Source organism: Tiliqua scincoides, chromosome 1 (assembly GCF_035046505.1).
Source record: "Tiliqua scincoides isolate rTilSci1 chromosome 1, rTilSci1.hap2, whole genome shotgun sequence".
NCBI classification, from domain to species: domain Eukaryota; kingdom Metazoa; phylum Chordata; class Lepidosauria; order Squamata; family Scincidae; genus Tiliqua; species Tiliqua scincoides.
In genome coordinates, this window is record NC_089821.1 from 60,245,421 (window position 1) to 60,261,744 (window position 16,324).

Sequence of the window (16,324 nt, forward strand, 5' to 3'; positions counted from 1 at the left end):
GGTGACTGATAGCGGCCAGAGTCAGGAGATACAAGAATTCTGCTTTCAGAATGAAGGGATACAGAAAAACCTGTTACTCGTCCTAAAGCGGTGATTTTCAACCACTGTGCTGTGGCACTGGTGCGCCACAGATAGTTGGCAGGTGTGCCATGGGACTCTGGGGAGGATCATTTAATAGTAGGGCAATTGGGGGATTTGAGCAGCATGCCAATCAGCATGGTGTGCCTTATCAATGGTCAAAATCTGATGGTGTGCCTTGACAATTTTGGTGCCTTGTCAGTGTGCCATGATGTGAAAAAGGCTGAAAACAGCTGTCCTAAAGCCTTCACTAATCCCTTTGCATCTATTCAGATATCAGTTTCCTTCCCAATTAACACAACATGAAGTGATTTAAGGGTTTCTCACCTCTATAATTCAAAAGTAAACCCTATCCTGGTTCATGCTTGTTATTTGGCCTGAACATTCATACATGTATACAAATAGCACAAGCAGGGCTCAAAAACATTCTTAGGGCGCGATCCTAACCCACTTTCCAGCACCGACATAAGGGCAATGCAGCTCTGAGGTAAGGGAATAAACATTGTCTTACTTTTAGGAGGCCTCCATGAGTGCTACCCATCTCATTGGCACCGCTATACCGGCGCTGGAAAGTTGGTTTGGATTTGGGCCCTAATGTCATATATCTTATGTCCACAAGTGACTTGCATTGTAACATCTTCTGAACAAGAGAAAGCAAAAGTGTTTGGGGCTTTTTAGTTTAGAAAAAAGACTGCGGGGGGGGGGGCAGAACTGGATAAGGATTTATAAAATTTCTCATGGGGTGGAAGAAATGGATTGAGAGATTTTTCCTCTTATATAGTACAAGAAGTCAGGTTCACCCAATAAAATTGATGGGCAGTAACTTCTGGGCAGAAAACACTTCATACAAGGCATATGAATGCAAAATTCACTGTCACTTAAGATGTAAATTCAGTCACTAGTGTACATTGCTTTAAGGAGGATTAGACGTGTGGAGGAAAGGTCTACCAGTTTTGGAGTTTTAGCTGCAATTTCGGTATGGAACACCTATGCTCAAAGGTGCTACGCCATAAACTGGGAAGCAATAGCAGGAAAAAGCAATTTTTTGCGAGCTTCCAACTTCCTGTTTGCAAACTTCCAAGAAGCATCTCTTTGGCTCCTGGAAAGCAGGACACTGCACCAAATGACCTTTAGGTCTCCCCCAGCAATGCTCTTATGTTCACATTATAAACATGAACTGGCACAGCTTGCCCAAAGAGCTTGGGAGCTGAATTACCATGATGGTGCTGTGAACGCTGCTAGCAATTCCTAGGCTCTTCATAGAACTACAGTCTAGGGTTTGCCTCAGGAGAAGTCATAATTGTGGGCCAACCAAACACCATAGCATCACAAACTTCTGATAAGGTGTACAACATTTGGTGACCCATCATCAATGAATATCAGTTTCATTTGGAACACTTTTCCTAACGGATCCTTAGCATGGTATTTGCCTTTTTCAAAGTTGCTGGACTGATGTTATCACTGAGTGATCCACAAAGAAATCTTGAGGTCATGGTCAATAGTTCAGTGAAAATGCTGATCCAATGTATGGAAGCTTTATCATCAGAAATACTTTTAATAAAACAGCATTATACATAGGTGGAATTGCACATGTGAAGTCTTTGCTAAAACACCAATCAAGGGGCATGACCTGGGAGGGTGAGCTTACAGCTCTTTGGTGGAGAATCAGTATTTTTGAAAGGTGTGCAAACTCAGTTTCTCATCTACTTGGGGATCAAAGATGAAGGAAGGGGAAAGTTAGGTAATGTTCCCAGCTACAACAGAGCAGTAGTGTGTAAGCAACTAAACTGCTCAGGCAGAAAATAGCTACTGCTTTGCTTCACTGCAGATTATTTTTTAAAAGCTGATACAATTCTCCTTACCTGGGGGTGGAAGGTCAAATTTCATTTTGCGCAGTTCAGCCATGGACGCTTGTAATTGCTCAATTACAATATCATCTTCAAAGTGCAAGGAAGCAGCAATCCTTTCCTGCAGGAATTCCCTTAAATCTTCCAGGGTCATTTTCAACAAGCGCTCTGGCAAGCAGAGAACAGCACAATAAGACCACGTGGCTTCAGACACCATTTCTCTTGAATGCCGCTAGTAGCAACCAACCAGCACTGTTCATCCGTTTAGAGCAGTGGTACTCAAACTTTTCTGGCCTGTGGCTCCCTTGACCCCCATGGCTGTTGGCCATGACTCCCCATCATGTTTCTGAGGGCTGGAAGTGACATCATTAAACAGGAAGTGGTCAAAAATATTAACTATATTAATATTAATTATATTAATCATAGCATTAATTAAATGCAGATCTTAAAAATATATTATTAATACACAGCAATACACATGCTTTATAAATGATCAGCTGCTGATCACTGTTGGAGACAGGATACTGGAATGGGTAGATTTTGTCTGGTTCAGTAGGACTCTTTTTTTTTTTTTTAAACTTTGTAAGCATACCAATAGAATTGTTTTATCAAATGAAGTTTGTGAACAACCAGTCTGACCAACATTACACACACACACCCCTGTGGACCCCAATCCAACTAGTCATTTCTCCCATTCTCCTTGGATAGGATTGAACCCTATATTAATTTAATGAAATTAAAATTTTTCCAGCAGCTGGTGGGGAAAACAAAAATAGATCATGAAAATATATCAGAGCTGATAAGGTTTTGGTTAGGATGCTGATTTGTCTTCTATACTAGGAGATGTACAGCTCAGTCCTATGCATGTCTACTCAGTAGTAAGTCCCATTAGAGTCAATGGGGCTTACTCCCAGGAAAGTGTGGATAGGATTGGGCTGGCAATCACTTCATCAATGGCTGATAAGTATTCCCTTCAAATAGCAAGATTCATCACTTTAAAAATATAGCCTCTCCTCTTCAGTCAAACAACAAGATTAATAAATCACTTTAAAAACTGGTCCCTTTTTCTGCTCTTGGCCAAGTAAAGTGTGTGCTTGTCTCTCCCCCCCCCCTTTGCCAACTGCATGGAAACAACTTTAAGAGCCCTGGTGACTGGTAAAATAGGAAGTGTTTTATTTGGGGAGGGGGTTGAAAAGAGAGATTTCACTTTGATGAGAAGCGATCCCAGGCTGGGAACTAGGAACCAACCAGACAAGGATCAGCGAGAGTTTCTTTCTGACGGTCAGCAAGGGCAAGGACTGTAAACTGAGCATACTCAGTATTTGCCAACTGGAGGATTGGAGTCGAAGAGGACGCAGAAGGGGCAGCCTCAGAGAGGAGGGAGAAGAGGGCGGGCGGCAGCAGCCACTCTCGCAGTCACTTTCGGAGGGAGCAGCTGAGCAACCCCCGTTTCTTCTGCTTTAAAAAAAGGACAGAAGACGGAGGGGCTCTGCCCAGGAACGGTGGTGTGACTGTGTCACTGTGAGACAACCTGCGCCTCCCCTGCGCGTTCGTGGCGCCTCCCCAGGGAGCCGCGCCTCCCAGTTTGAATAACACTGGTTTCGAGGGTGGTACATAAAAGTTTACAATAGACAAGAGTATTTTCTGCTCTCCTGTTAATATGCTTTTTTCTGGTACTGCTAGATCTTTTTCTAATTTTTTTATCATCACCACCATCATTTACATACCACTTTTCAACCAAAAAAAAGTTAACTAAGTGGTTTACAGAGAAAATAAAATATGGTAACTAAACAGCTCCTTGCATTAACCTCCTCGCATTCAGCCTAACAACAATTTATAGTGATGCTTAAGTTTGTTACTGAAATATTCATATTAAGAATTTTTTGTATTGATAAAGCGATGCTGCCCAGTGTACTGGTGTTTGTAGTCCAAGAGTGCCATTTACACTGATGTGCTATTTTAGTAACCTCATCAAATGAAGGCTGAGAGTGAGTTGTGATACCTCTAGGGGGAGTAAAGATGCACTCAACAACTAACAAAGAGTAGAAGCTGATGTGGCCTGCAGCAGCTTCTTCTCTCACAAGTTTGTTTGATCAGGCAAACCCACAGTTCCAGCAGTTACATTCTGCTGAGAAAAGGTTCCCTATGGCTTTGTAAGACACCTGTAACTCCAAAGTACTACAGCCCAAATGCAGATTTAACACTTCAGGGAGAACTGGGCCACAGAGAAGGCTTCTAAATCAATCCAAAAGCCATATATAAAGAACCATCTGTGTAAAAATGGTACTACAGAACTGTACACACAGCAAGTGGTCAAAAAATAAAGGCCTGCCATGGCATGGAAAAAAAATCACCAGCTGAATACAAACAGTTCACCTTGTAGAGAAAGCCAACAAATGCAACCAAATAAAGTGAACTTCACATGACAACTGAAATGTGGGCTCTGGATGTTACTCATGTTAGCCCTATACAAAGCCAATATTGTACAATACACATCACCATCTCAAACGTATGAAAATAAAGCATTATAGTTTCCAAATATAGGTAGGGCATCCCTTATCTGAAATACTTGGAACCAGAAGCATTTTGGATATCAGATTTTTCCATATTTCGGAATACTTGAATATACAGCGTGCTCCTGTATCTGCTCCTCCAGAGGAGAGAGGAACTGTGCTCTATCTGCCCATGACCTCTGCCAGGCTCAGAATGACTGTTGCAAGTAAAAAATAGCTACTTCTGTTTTTCATGAAAACTTGAAGTGATATTTTTAATGCCTTATAGGGCATAGGAAGGCCCAGGGAAGCCATGGAGGGCTGCCAGAGGGGGCCCTGTGGACCTGATCTATGGTTAATTGAAACTGTGGATACGGAATCTGCAGATACAGGCATAATGTACATAATGAGAGATCTTGGGGATGGGGTCCAAGTCTAAACACAAAATTCATTTATGTTTCATATACACCTTATATACCATATACATAGCCTGAAAGTAATTTTATACAATATTTTTAATAATTGTGCGCATGAAACAAGGTCTATGCATGAAACAGTTTGTGAATTTATTTCTTTATGCAAAAAAGTAAAAAAATAAAGTCATGTTGGTGCTCAAAAAGGTTCAGTAATTTGGAATACTCGGTATTTCAGAATTCCAGATAAGGAATGTCCAACCTGTAGGTGGTTTGCATCTGAGCACAATGCTGCAAAGTTGTCTTTAAAACCACTTCTGACCGCTAATCTCCATCCCAAAAGTGACAGCATCATTCATATTGTGGTCAAGGAAAACATCTTACTTTTATGCAACTTGAGGATAGTGTAAGCCATGGCTGTCAGAACCCTCTCTCCTTCCAGGATGTAGATATCCCATAGCCGTAGGGTTAGAGTAAATGGAGTCTGTGTATAATATTATTTAAAAATTAGATTATATATTGTGCAGAAATCACAATGCATTCATAAAATGTCCTTTATCAAACCTATACATATTTTTAAACCAGATTTAAGACTACATGCACTTTGGTAAAAATTTCTTGTATATCCAAAGATGTGCAGTCAGATAGTTTCCATTTTTTGCACTAATGTTAAAAAACACAGTCCAATCCCAAATCCCACTTGTATAATATGATCTTTTGTTTAGATTGTCAGTCTTGGTCACAACCAAACGTGCAGTTTATTCATGAGAAAATGCATCTGAATTTCAACTTGTGGGAAGTGAAACTACATGCTTACTGCAGTCCAGGAGTTCACTCATGGAAAATGTCATATTAGCCCAGCACTGTCAATTATCCTTGGGCAGGCTTCCCGTGTCTCCAAATATGCCAGCAGTGCTTACCAGTTGAAATGACTGGAAGTTTCCCCCTGCACATTTGCTGTTCTGCTCTTGCCAGTGGCAGCAGGATTCATGTGCTGTTTTCTTTGCCAACATGCACAGAGCGGACCTGCTGGTCACTGCTTGGGACTTCTGAGCAAGCAGGGTAGGGTCATACCCTAAAGGAGGCACCCTCCCACCCCCAGGCTTAAACAAAAATATTTCAATTTCATCCTCTTTTCCTGCCTCATTCTGGTACATGCTCCATTGCTAGGCTACGCGGGCTGCTATCTTATACACACATTCCCAGAAGTAAGCCCCACTGAACACAATGGGACTTGCCTATGAGTAGGCATACACTGAGCAATATAAACAGGTGGCACCTGCCCTCCACTGGGAAGAGAACTGAAGCATTGTTGGCTTCCTCCTCCTTCAACCCCTTACCCCCCCAAGATCTTAAGCAGATCCTGTGCAGCAAACAAAGGAGAAAAGCACATATGTCTTCCTGTTTTAAGCCATGTATGGTCTTAAGATGGTCTCTCTGGGAACAGAAATGAGAATTGTGGGAGAGGAAAATAATTGCCCAGTTGGACTTATGGATGTCTCACAAATGAGGAAATCCACATGTGTTTTGCATACACTTATTCTGTGGGGAATGTCCATGTTCGTGTGGGTTTTTGCTTGATTGGTCTGGGCCTTTGCTTATAGTTCTATTACTGGGTTATACAGGTACAATCTGTATAATAATTATCCATGGATTTTTCACCCACAGTTCTATCTCAACGCAATGAGAAGGGCCCTTTAAATTAAAGGAAAAAAGTCATTTAACAAAAGACTTGTTAATGCGAGACAGGGCAGCTGGCTGACAATCCATCCATCATTCTCTCTCCAGGCACTTAGAACAGCTTCACTCCAAGGCAAGCAACTCCTTCCATAGCCCTGAGCACATGAAAGAAAGATAATCACTTTGTATTCTTTCCCAGCATTGTGCCATGGGTGAAGAGAGGGGTTGCTGTTTCCAAGTGAAGCCTTTCTAAGCACCTGGAGAGAGATTGATTGATGGATTATCTATCTAATGTCTCTGTCTTACATCACAAAGGTAAGCAAGGCTGTTTTTAAATTGCCTAGCAAAGGGATATTTTTAAAAATCGATTTGCTTTAATGAGATTTTTGCCATCCACGTGGGTTCTGGGAACCCTCACAATTACCGAGACTCAACCTGTACTATTAATGTGGTTCTTCTGCTCACTAAACTACAAACATGCACAGCACAAGAACAAAGGTACAATATAATTTTAGCATGTTACAAAGTTTGTTGCACACTTGCTCTGTGAGTCATGCATGCCTGTGATTAATGCATTAAGGGTGGATATTCCTTTCCTTTGCCTCTCCACTTACTGAAAATACAAGCAGAAGCAACACAATATCAATTCTGAACAGCAACACCACAATATAAGTTAAGTGAAGACAAGCATGTGGAAGCCCTCATTTCCCAAAGACTGTACCCGATCAATGAAGCATTGCAGAAACCACTTAGTTGTATAAATTCCTGTAGACATCTGCTCCTTGTCCTTAAAGAGAATGAAAAGGGAAAAAATTCATTTCACTGGGCAAGAAACTTCTAAACAAAATTATTTTAACATTGAAAATTGGTATTTAGGTCCTTCAAATATTCCTGGGTTCACAACCAAATAAACAAACATCAATTGTTTCCCCCCTAAATTAAACCAGTCAGAAGAAGAAATATCTACCTTTGCCAGATACAGTATCTTGCATAATAACTTCCTCCCTGAATAACAGATATATTTTCCCTCTCCCATTCCCATTAATATGACACCAAACACACAGTAGTCAGCATTCTATATCATTTTCTAGGCAAATGTCAAAGTACCTTTTTCACATCAATCACATTGTTTTATTTCCATAAGAAAGAGACTAAAGGTTAGATGAGTTCTGATTAGTTGGTAAGATGGCCATAAGTAGCACTACCCATCTCATCTACAATCTAGATACAACCACCATATGTTCCATTCATGTGTAATTTTTTTAAAAATTATTGTTCAGAGTATTTACTTACAGGAACCTGTTCTTAACCTGGTCTCCATAGGTGACCATGAATATTATGTGTGAATTGTTATGTGGGAAATCTCTTTAATGGGATTTTTTAAAGCTACACTTCTGTGGTCAGTGGTAGTTCAGCAGTACCTGAAATACGAATGATATACTTCATCATCAGTGGCTGGTTCCTGCTGCTTGCCTATTTTTTTCTTCTCAAATGCACCAGAAAATGACACTATGACATTAAGTAGAATCATTTCCTGACACATTCTTGAGGAATTTAAAGCAGACTTGACCATTCTTCCTATCTTCCTACCAGGTTGACCAGGCTGGAGACAAGTCAAAGACTCACAAGCTCACCAGCCCCAGTCAGTTGACTCCTGAAGCCTGCCAACATCCTAGCGTCAACTTTTATGTGGGGCATCAGGTGGAGTACACTACTACCATTACTCCACTACTTCCATCTTCCTTGCTTACTTGCCAGGGACCTTGGCTTCACCTTCCATCAAGTGTTTCGAGTGAACTGCCACTGGTTTCAGAGGTATAGTATAAAACAAGTTCTCTTGTTCCTTGGAACATGGGAAGACCAGCTTCCTCTACCCCTTCTAGCCAGTCCACCCCCTCCAACCATCTTGGTCCCTCCTGGAGAGCAAATGTGATTGGCTGGGGAGATGGGAAAAGATGAGGGGACCACTGTTGGTCCTGTCTCCATCTTCTACACACACCTCCCCAGTCAATCACATTTGCTCTCCAGGGACCTTGCTTCCTGGAAAATAATCTGATTGGTAGCAGTGGAAGGAATATATGAATGAGCAGGAAATGCCTATGTTAAAATTACCCAGATAGATCTTCCTTACTCCCCACCCTCTATTCAATTAGGTCCCCGCTAGCCTGCCAATCCACTCTGCCACTATAATCAACACTGCTGCCAATGAAGGTAAGCAGGGGGATGGAGAGGAAGGCCATTTCCCCTCCTTTCTCCATTCCCCATCCACACAGGGGGAGTAGGAAGCCTTGGGATGCCAATGTAGGCATGCATAGGGTCCCTGAAATCAAACAGTTTAAGTTAAAATCAAACAGTAAGAAATCAGCTACAATTTAAGATGTTATTGCTAAGGTATGGAGCCTCTGGCAGCAATTTTCAACGTGTGCTGTGGCACACTGGTGTGTTGTGAATGGTCTGCAGGTGTGCTGTGGAAATTTGGGGTGTGTGATCATTTACTAGTAGGGTCTGTGGGGGATGCGAGCCCCCCACCAGCAGAAGGTTGTGCCTTGCCAATTGTAAAAAAACTAATAGCCTTGACAATTTTAGTGCCTTGTCAGTATGAGATGAAAAAGGTTAAAAATCACTGCTATGTGGGTTGTCATGTGACATTCTTGTCAAATGAAAATTAATACAAACAGCACAGTATACAAGAAAACAAGTCTCCAACTTACACTTTAAGTTGTACTATAACCCTCAATTTGGATACAAATTACAGGTCCAGCCTATTTATACACGGATTTTTTATACAGGGATTTGACTCAACACAAATGGCCCCTGCAAATGAGAAGGAATGTGCTGATCCCTGGAGAAGGGGAAAATGCACTCCTTTAAAATCAGTTTAAAAAACTGAACAGTACTTTAACAATAGGCTCCTTAATGAGAGAGAGGGCAGCTGGCTGACAATCCATCAATCCTTCTCTTTCCAGTGGCCCCTCCCTTCCCCCTGAGCACATTTGCATTGGTGAAGGGAGGGGCTGAGTGAAGCTGTTAGAGGAGGATTGACTGATGGATTGTCTTCTTAATGACTCTTATCTTAGAGTCAGAAAGGCTGTTTTTAAATCACTGGAGCAAAGAAACTTTGTTTTTTAAATTGATTTGCTATAGTGCTTTTTTTGCCATCCATGTGAGCGCTTGGAAAGGAACCCACACGAATAATTAGTCTCAGCCTGTAGCTTGCATCTGACTGCAATGTCTGTCAGAACCTAAATAATACTCTCATATTGCCTTGAAATATTCACGACTTTGGGATTCCCTACCAAATTCTCCAGATGTTTAAAAGTTTTCAATGCTACACAAGTCATAATGGCAAAATAAATTTTTTATACATCATGTTCTCATTATGAAAGGTTAAAAAAAGAAGTGGTAACGGTCAGACAATTATGACCTGAACAAGACACTCTGAGGACTCTAAAGTTTATTGTATATATGGTAAACATTCACTTAATTGAAAAGATTACCATGTGCTTCTTCAGCTTTGGAAAAAGCTTGCTTAGGATAGCTTCATGGTGGGCTTGGAATCTCTGCAGCTTTGGGAATCCAGGGATGAAAAACCCTTGGAAAGGAACACACATAGCCAGAGCAGTGTCAAAGGATTTAGAAACAAAAATTGAGCAGCATATTTAATGCGGATCCTTAATGAAAACTTACATTTCCCAAGATCCCCCACTCCCTAGAAATGCCTTCTATTTATTTTTCAGTTCTTTTTTCTTTAGCTCTTAGTGGTGTTTTGATTTATCCTACTCCAGCAGTTCCCAAAGTTTTGTGTACCATGACTCACCTTGTGGCCAGAAAGCCTTACTAGAAGGGCCCAGAGGCCTAGGTTGTGCCAGGCCAGTGACCCACTCTGTTGGCCTCTGTGGGTCTCAGAATGGCCCGCAGAAGCATCCAGAAGCAACTTCTGGTTTTTTGGAGGCATACCAGGAGTTGCCTCTGAAAACTGGAAGTTGCTTCTGCCTGCCCAGTGCAACCTAGGCCTCTGGGGCCTCCTAGAAAGGCTTTCTGGCTAGCAGTGTCACTGGGCCAGCACCTCCCCCCCCTTTTGGAATGGCTCCAAATCCAAAACAGTCCAGAGGCAGGCGCAACACCAGTGGGTCACAACTCACACTTTGGGAAGCTCTGCCCTATTTCTAAATAAATACAATATAATACAATACAATACTCCACATGCTGGGAATTTAAATGTAGTTTTTGACACTTTTGTCTTTTTTGTTGCAAATTCAGGCCCTTTCTCATGTTTTCAACTATCAATACAGTTAAAACCTCCTACAACAACATAACAGTAGTACTGGAATTGGTATGTAAAGGCTGTTATTTTTATAGTATGTTATTTTTATAACAATAAAATAGTTAAAATCTATACAAACAAAAGTTTGCTGTAAAAAAATACAGCTGTCTGCACTTTGCTTTCAGCCAATGAAAACACTGTATATTCTGCATTTGTGGTGTATTTGGTCTAGCACAGAGCCAATCGCCAGCTACAATAAAATGCTTTGGGAGAGGAAATATTGGACACGGCAATTTACCCTAAGGGCCCTCTTCAACCAGAAGCCTGAAGTTCCCCAGGATGAGTCACAACCTGGCTCATCCTCCTGGGAGCAGTTCTTCCCAACATCTTCCACCAGTGCCTTCTTGGAGATGTGATGGCAGAGGTGGTAAAGTATGCAGCGGGTTCTAACCTAATGACTGGTGAGTAAAGTAACAGTGTTGTAATTACCTCCTGTAGCACTATTTCACATTGACCTGTTTGTCAGGATCACACCCACACCCTAACAGGAGGCATAACTGTACTTCTGATATTCTTTCTGAAGATATTGCTAATCTTTGTTCACTCTTTATTCAGATCTGATTAAGGCAACACCCTTTTTCTTGGTCTTTCTCAATCTCATCTGAAACCACCAAATCTATTCTTCATTCCACTAGTCCAGGGGGTCTCCAAACTCTTTGGCCAGAGGACCACATCAAATATCTGGTGTGATGTGGAGGGCCGGGAAAAAATTTAAATATAAAATTTAAATAAATAAGAGATGGAACTTAGATGAGTGAATAAATGAATGAATGGGCTCATTCATTCAACCTCTCTGGCCCTCAGAACACCCTCCAGACACAATCAATTCTGGTCATGTTCAGTTGAGTGGGCCAGAGGCTTTCAGGGGACAAGAGGTTGGCTGCGGGCCAGAAAGAGGCTTACTGCGGGCCGCATCTGGCCCCCGGGCCGGGGTTTGGAGACCCCTGCACTAGTCTCATGTTTCTTGCCAATCCTACTCTTCCTTCTTGATACTGTCCTTCCTCTCCCTTACCAAGTCCAACTTACCATTCCACTACTTACTTTTGAATGCTTGTAGTCAATTGGTACCTTTAAACGTTCTGCTTTAATTGCTCTTCACACTCTTCCAAGAGGTCTACACTCTTTAGACACCAAACCCTTTGTCAGCACACAGATTACATTTGTTATCTTCAGCCCTCATATGGAGGGCTGGAAAATGGAATTCAGCCCTCATATGGAATGTGGAACTCACTGTCTCTCAACATTTGTGTGATCCAGTTTTAAAAGTGTCTGAAGACTTTCCCTAATTTGCTGCAATTTTACCTTAGTGCCTTTCTACCTGCAATATCTTCCCTCCTTCCTTCCTTTTATGTTACCTGTCTAGATTTTAAGCTTGCAGGCAAGGACACTTGTTACAGTTATTTATGTATGTTCAGCAACTTCTCTGAGATACTTAAGAAATAATAAATATTATGTGTGAATGTGGCATGAAAGAATAAGGGCCTGTGCATAAGCACAACCTTACCATGCATTGCGTGCCTCTGATTCGTAAGGAGTTGTGCCAGTGCCCAAAAGGCATCCTCTTCATTTAAATACATCAGCAGGATAGCTGCAATCTGACTCATTCCCTGGCAATAGCTCACTTCCTGAAAGATCCAGACACACATTACACAAAATAAGCTCTACAACTAGAGCAGACTGTACTATGCATACAAACACAAGATGCAACTTTTCTCCAAGGCCACCAAATGGGGCACTCAGTGGTACAGCACATCCTTCTGCATACAGAAGGATCCATAACCACGGACATCACCAGTTAAATGACCCAAACAGCAGGGCTAGGAAGGAAGAGAGATCTGTCTGAGAGCTGCTGCCAATCAGAGCAGACAAGTTCAGATTAGATGACCCAATGCCCTGACTTGGTGTAAGGCAGCTTAATATAGCTGTATGAGCCAACTGATGACTGACCAAACACCCAAACAGAGATTCTTAATTCCCTGTTTTCTCCTTCCCCTGCACAAATTACATAACCTGTCATGAGAATTTAATGGTGATAAGTGTGAGTCTCCAGGAGGGGTGGTGTGACCTGGAACATTGCTTGATTGTACCCCAGGTCCACCTCCCTCTGTGTGATAAGACACACACAAACTTGTCCCACTCCTTGTGAGGTTCCTTCAACTGCAGAACCTGTGGGACTTCCAGTTTGATTTTAAGGGATCATGTGAATAAAGGCACATTTGAAGAATGCGTCAGAGACAAGGTAAGAAGGCAGATGTTCTGTTTTCCACTCGCTTTCATTGGGCAGAAAGCACGTCAGTGTGGCTTGTGTCCATTGTGTTGGAAGGGTACAGCAGAAGACTCGAAGTAAAGTGCACCCCCAAAAAGCGCACCTTATTCTGCTGATGCAACCTGCATCATCTTGCCTAATAGACAGGTCACCCTTGATATCCACCATGCATGTGATGAGTTGTGGACATTTTTCACAACAGTGGTTGCTCTATAGCAACTAAGATGACATCCAAGAAGTCCCCACAACTGAAAAGTAACCACATACCAAACATACAAACAAGACTGTACTAAAGCAGAGTCCTCAATATGTGAATCAGGACCAGATGTGCATCACAACATGACCTCATTGGTTGCGACTCTATTACATGCACAGTTTCAACATCAGCCACAGCAGGGTCCTAGAATTGGTAAACTTTGGCTTTGGAGGGGATGCTCTGACCAAGCCTCTCCGGGGGCCCCCTCATGCCAATTTTCCCCTTCTGCAGCACTCCCTCTACTCTCTGCCTGCTTTGCTTCCTTTCTCTTGCCTTCCAGTTTTTAAAGCTGAGTGCACAATTGTGCCATGCCACTCTATGCCCCCCCCGCCTACTTCAACTGAGCCTGAAGAAAAGACTGGGCAGAATGACACAGTAGAAGCATATGTCAGTTGGCTGCCACCAGGCAGGAAAAGCAGGGGAACCATGGCTATTCAACTTACCTACCCCTCTCATCTACTGGGCTTCTGAAGGTGGGTTCCATCTTGCAGGATGGGGCAAGTCCCAGCTCTCTCTAAGTTGAAGACCACGGTACTAAAGCATCCAGAAAGGCCTGCCTTAGCCACTTTAGTGTCTTGTGTAAAACATCAAAAAGGTACAATTCCTACCTTCAGAACTAGATACTGGATCAGCTTGGTTGTACCTCCTGACCCATGAGCCCTGAGGCTTGTTAAATTCACTAGTTTTCTTTTTGCCTCTCCCCTTACAACTACTACCACCACACTAGTAGTAACTACTACCAACACATACTATGACCACCACCACATCCCTGGCTACTTAGTGAATCCTGGTCCCAGATTCCCAAGAGTTGGCTACTATTCAAAGGAAGAACATAAGATAATTGCAATATATTATATGCAGTTCTGACTGGCTCAGCAACATAAAGTAAAAGGAATCAATGATTGCCAACAAGACAATTTCAACCAAAAACCTAAAAGTCTTGGCTGAGATTGAAATGAGCTACATAAATTGCAGCAGTTACATGAGAAAAACAAATACCGTATTTAGAATACTGGGGAGCTCTGACAGATCTGATAACATTACCCTGAGACCAAAGGAGAGTCAAATCATTTGCATAAAGTGAATTAACATAAATTACAAGTTTTAAACATGATTATATGAAATATTTAAAAAAAAAACCTGCGCAAACGCCACTTGAAATTCCTGCTGTATATCCAATTTTTTAAAAGGCTAGCTGGGGAAAAATGTGTCCCCCTGTGCTTGGATCATCTGGGTTAATCATTCCCCTGCTGGCACATGAAAACAGCAAATTCTGTAGCTAATTTAAGCATATTCTATGTCCTTTGGCTAGAATTGAGTTAACTGGCTGTAATAAATTGAAGTCTTCAGCCGTGAAGCTACCACTGAATACAGCAAAGAGGTCACAAGGAGAATGGACCAATATTTTCATTCAATATTAGGTCAGATAAGATTCTCAAGAAGCACAACTATAGCAAGGTCTATTTATATGGCTGTGCAGCTTCAGGCCAACACAGCTACCACAAAACGGATGCAATAGGTTGAATTTTCATCTTTGTGAATCCCATGAAGAGGTAGATTTGAACAGTATTTTTTGTTCTAGCATCATTAATTTTGTTTTCAGTAGTTGTTACTCCTCACAAAGAATAAATGGCATATCTTGGTTCTAGCTAAATCAAGTCCTTTTTCTGCATGTAATGCACTATATGGGTGTCAAACAACCATTTAAAAAGCACTTTTCAATTTTTTAAATATCTTTCTAAGGTAACAGCAAAATTAACAGACTACTTAGTGCAGAAGAAACTGAATTACATAAAGCACCCAATCAAGTCACAAACATGTACAAGCGTGCCCCAGTATCCACAGAGTTCTGTACCTGAACCCCCTGTGGTTAATTGAAACCGCAGACAATCAGGGACAATCCCTGCCCTCCAAAGGCAAGGAGAGACCAGCTTCCCTCACCTCTAGAGGCTTTTGGAGGTTTGCAGAGGCCTCACACAACCTCCCGTAGCGTCAGAATGGCCCAAAAGGCAAAAAATGCAACTTCCGTGAGCTTCCCTCACCTCCAGAGGGGGTGCCACGCTTAAGGGAGACAAGAGTATATGGGATCTGCAGATACATGCCCCCTCCCCTGTATTTTGTTGAAAAGCATAACAATAACATAGTGCATCATTGCCAGGATAAAACAGTTCAAAGATGATCCATGAAACAGGACAGATCGCACCAAAACATTTTTCACAAAGCACTGTTGATTAGCATGCGAACAGAGAAAGTCCCTGTGTTCATTAAACTAAAAAATGGCACTACTTTTCTAAGAAAGTGTCCTTGTTAATTAGTTCTGTTAAGCATCTGCTTTGCTAGCAAAGTTTTTAGTTTAATGCAATTGATCAACTGAGCTGCATGAAATCCTCTGTCTCTGCTGGAGAGAAGGTGGAGTACCTCAAGACATGAGGGATGCAAACATCATCACGCTGTACAAGAACAAAGGTGACAGGGGTGACTGCAACAACTACCGCGGCATCTCTCTCCTTAGCGTTGTAGGAAAGCTGTTTGCCCGAGTTGTACTAAAGAGGCTCCAGGTACTTGCAGAGAGCGTCTATCCAGAATCACAGTGTGGATTCCGAGCCAACAGGTCCACCACTGATATGGTATTCTCCCTTAGACAACTGCAGGAGAAATGCAGGGAACAACGACAGCCACTCTTTATAGCCTTCATAGATCTCACAAAGGCTTTCGACCTGGTCAGCAGAGACGGCCTCTTCAAGATTCTCCCCAAGATTGGATGTCCACCCAGGCTCCTCAGCATCATCAGATCTTTCCACAAGGACATGAAGGGCACTGTTGTCTTCGATGGCTCCACATCAGACCCTTTTGACATCCGAAGCGGAGTGAAGCAGGGCTGTGTTCTTGCACCAACCTTGTTTGGGATTTTCTTCGCTGTCCTGCTGAAGCAGGCCTTTGGAACTGCAACAGAAGGCATCTATCTCCG

The 16,324-nt window shown here is 42.2% G+C and overlaps 1 protein-coding gene across 2 annotated transcripts in view; it reads right to left on the reverse strand.

Moving 5' to 3' along the window:
- LOC136635906 (USP6 N-terminal-like protein) overlaps positions 1-16,324 on the reverse strand; it is a 151,124-nt gene that overhangs the window by 8,277 nt on the left and 126,523 nt on the right. For both annotated transcript variants that reach the window (XM_066610995.1, XM_066610990.1), the window contains 5 exons: positions 12,339-12,459; positions 10,008-10,102; positions 7,232-7,297; positions 5,215-5,314; positions 1,941-2,093 (listed from right to left, as the gene is read on the reverse strand). In XM_066610995.1, the coding sequence (XP_066467092.1) occupies positions 1,941-2,093; positions 5,215-5,314; positions 7,232-7,297; positions 10,008-10,102; positions 12,339-12,459 (535 nt within the window). The remainder of the gene's footprint in view (positions 1-1,940; positions 2,094-5,214; positions 5,315-7,231; positions 7,298-10,007; positions 10,103-12,338; positions 12,460-16,324) is intronic.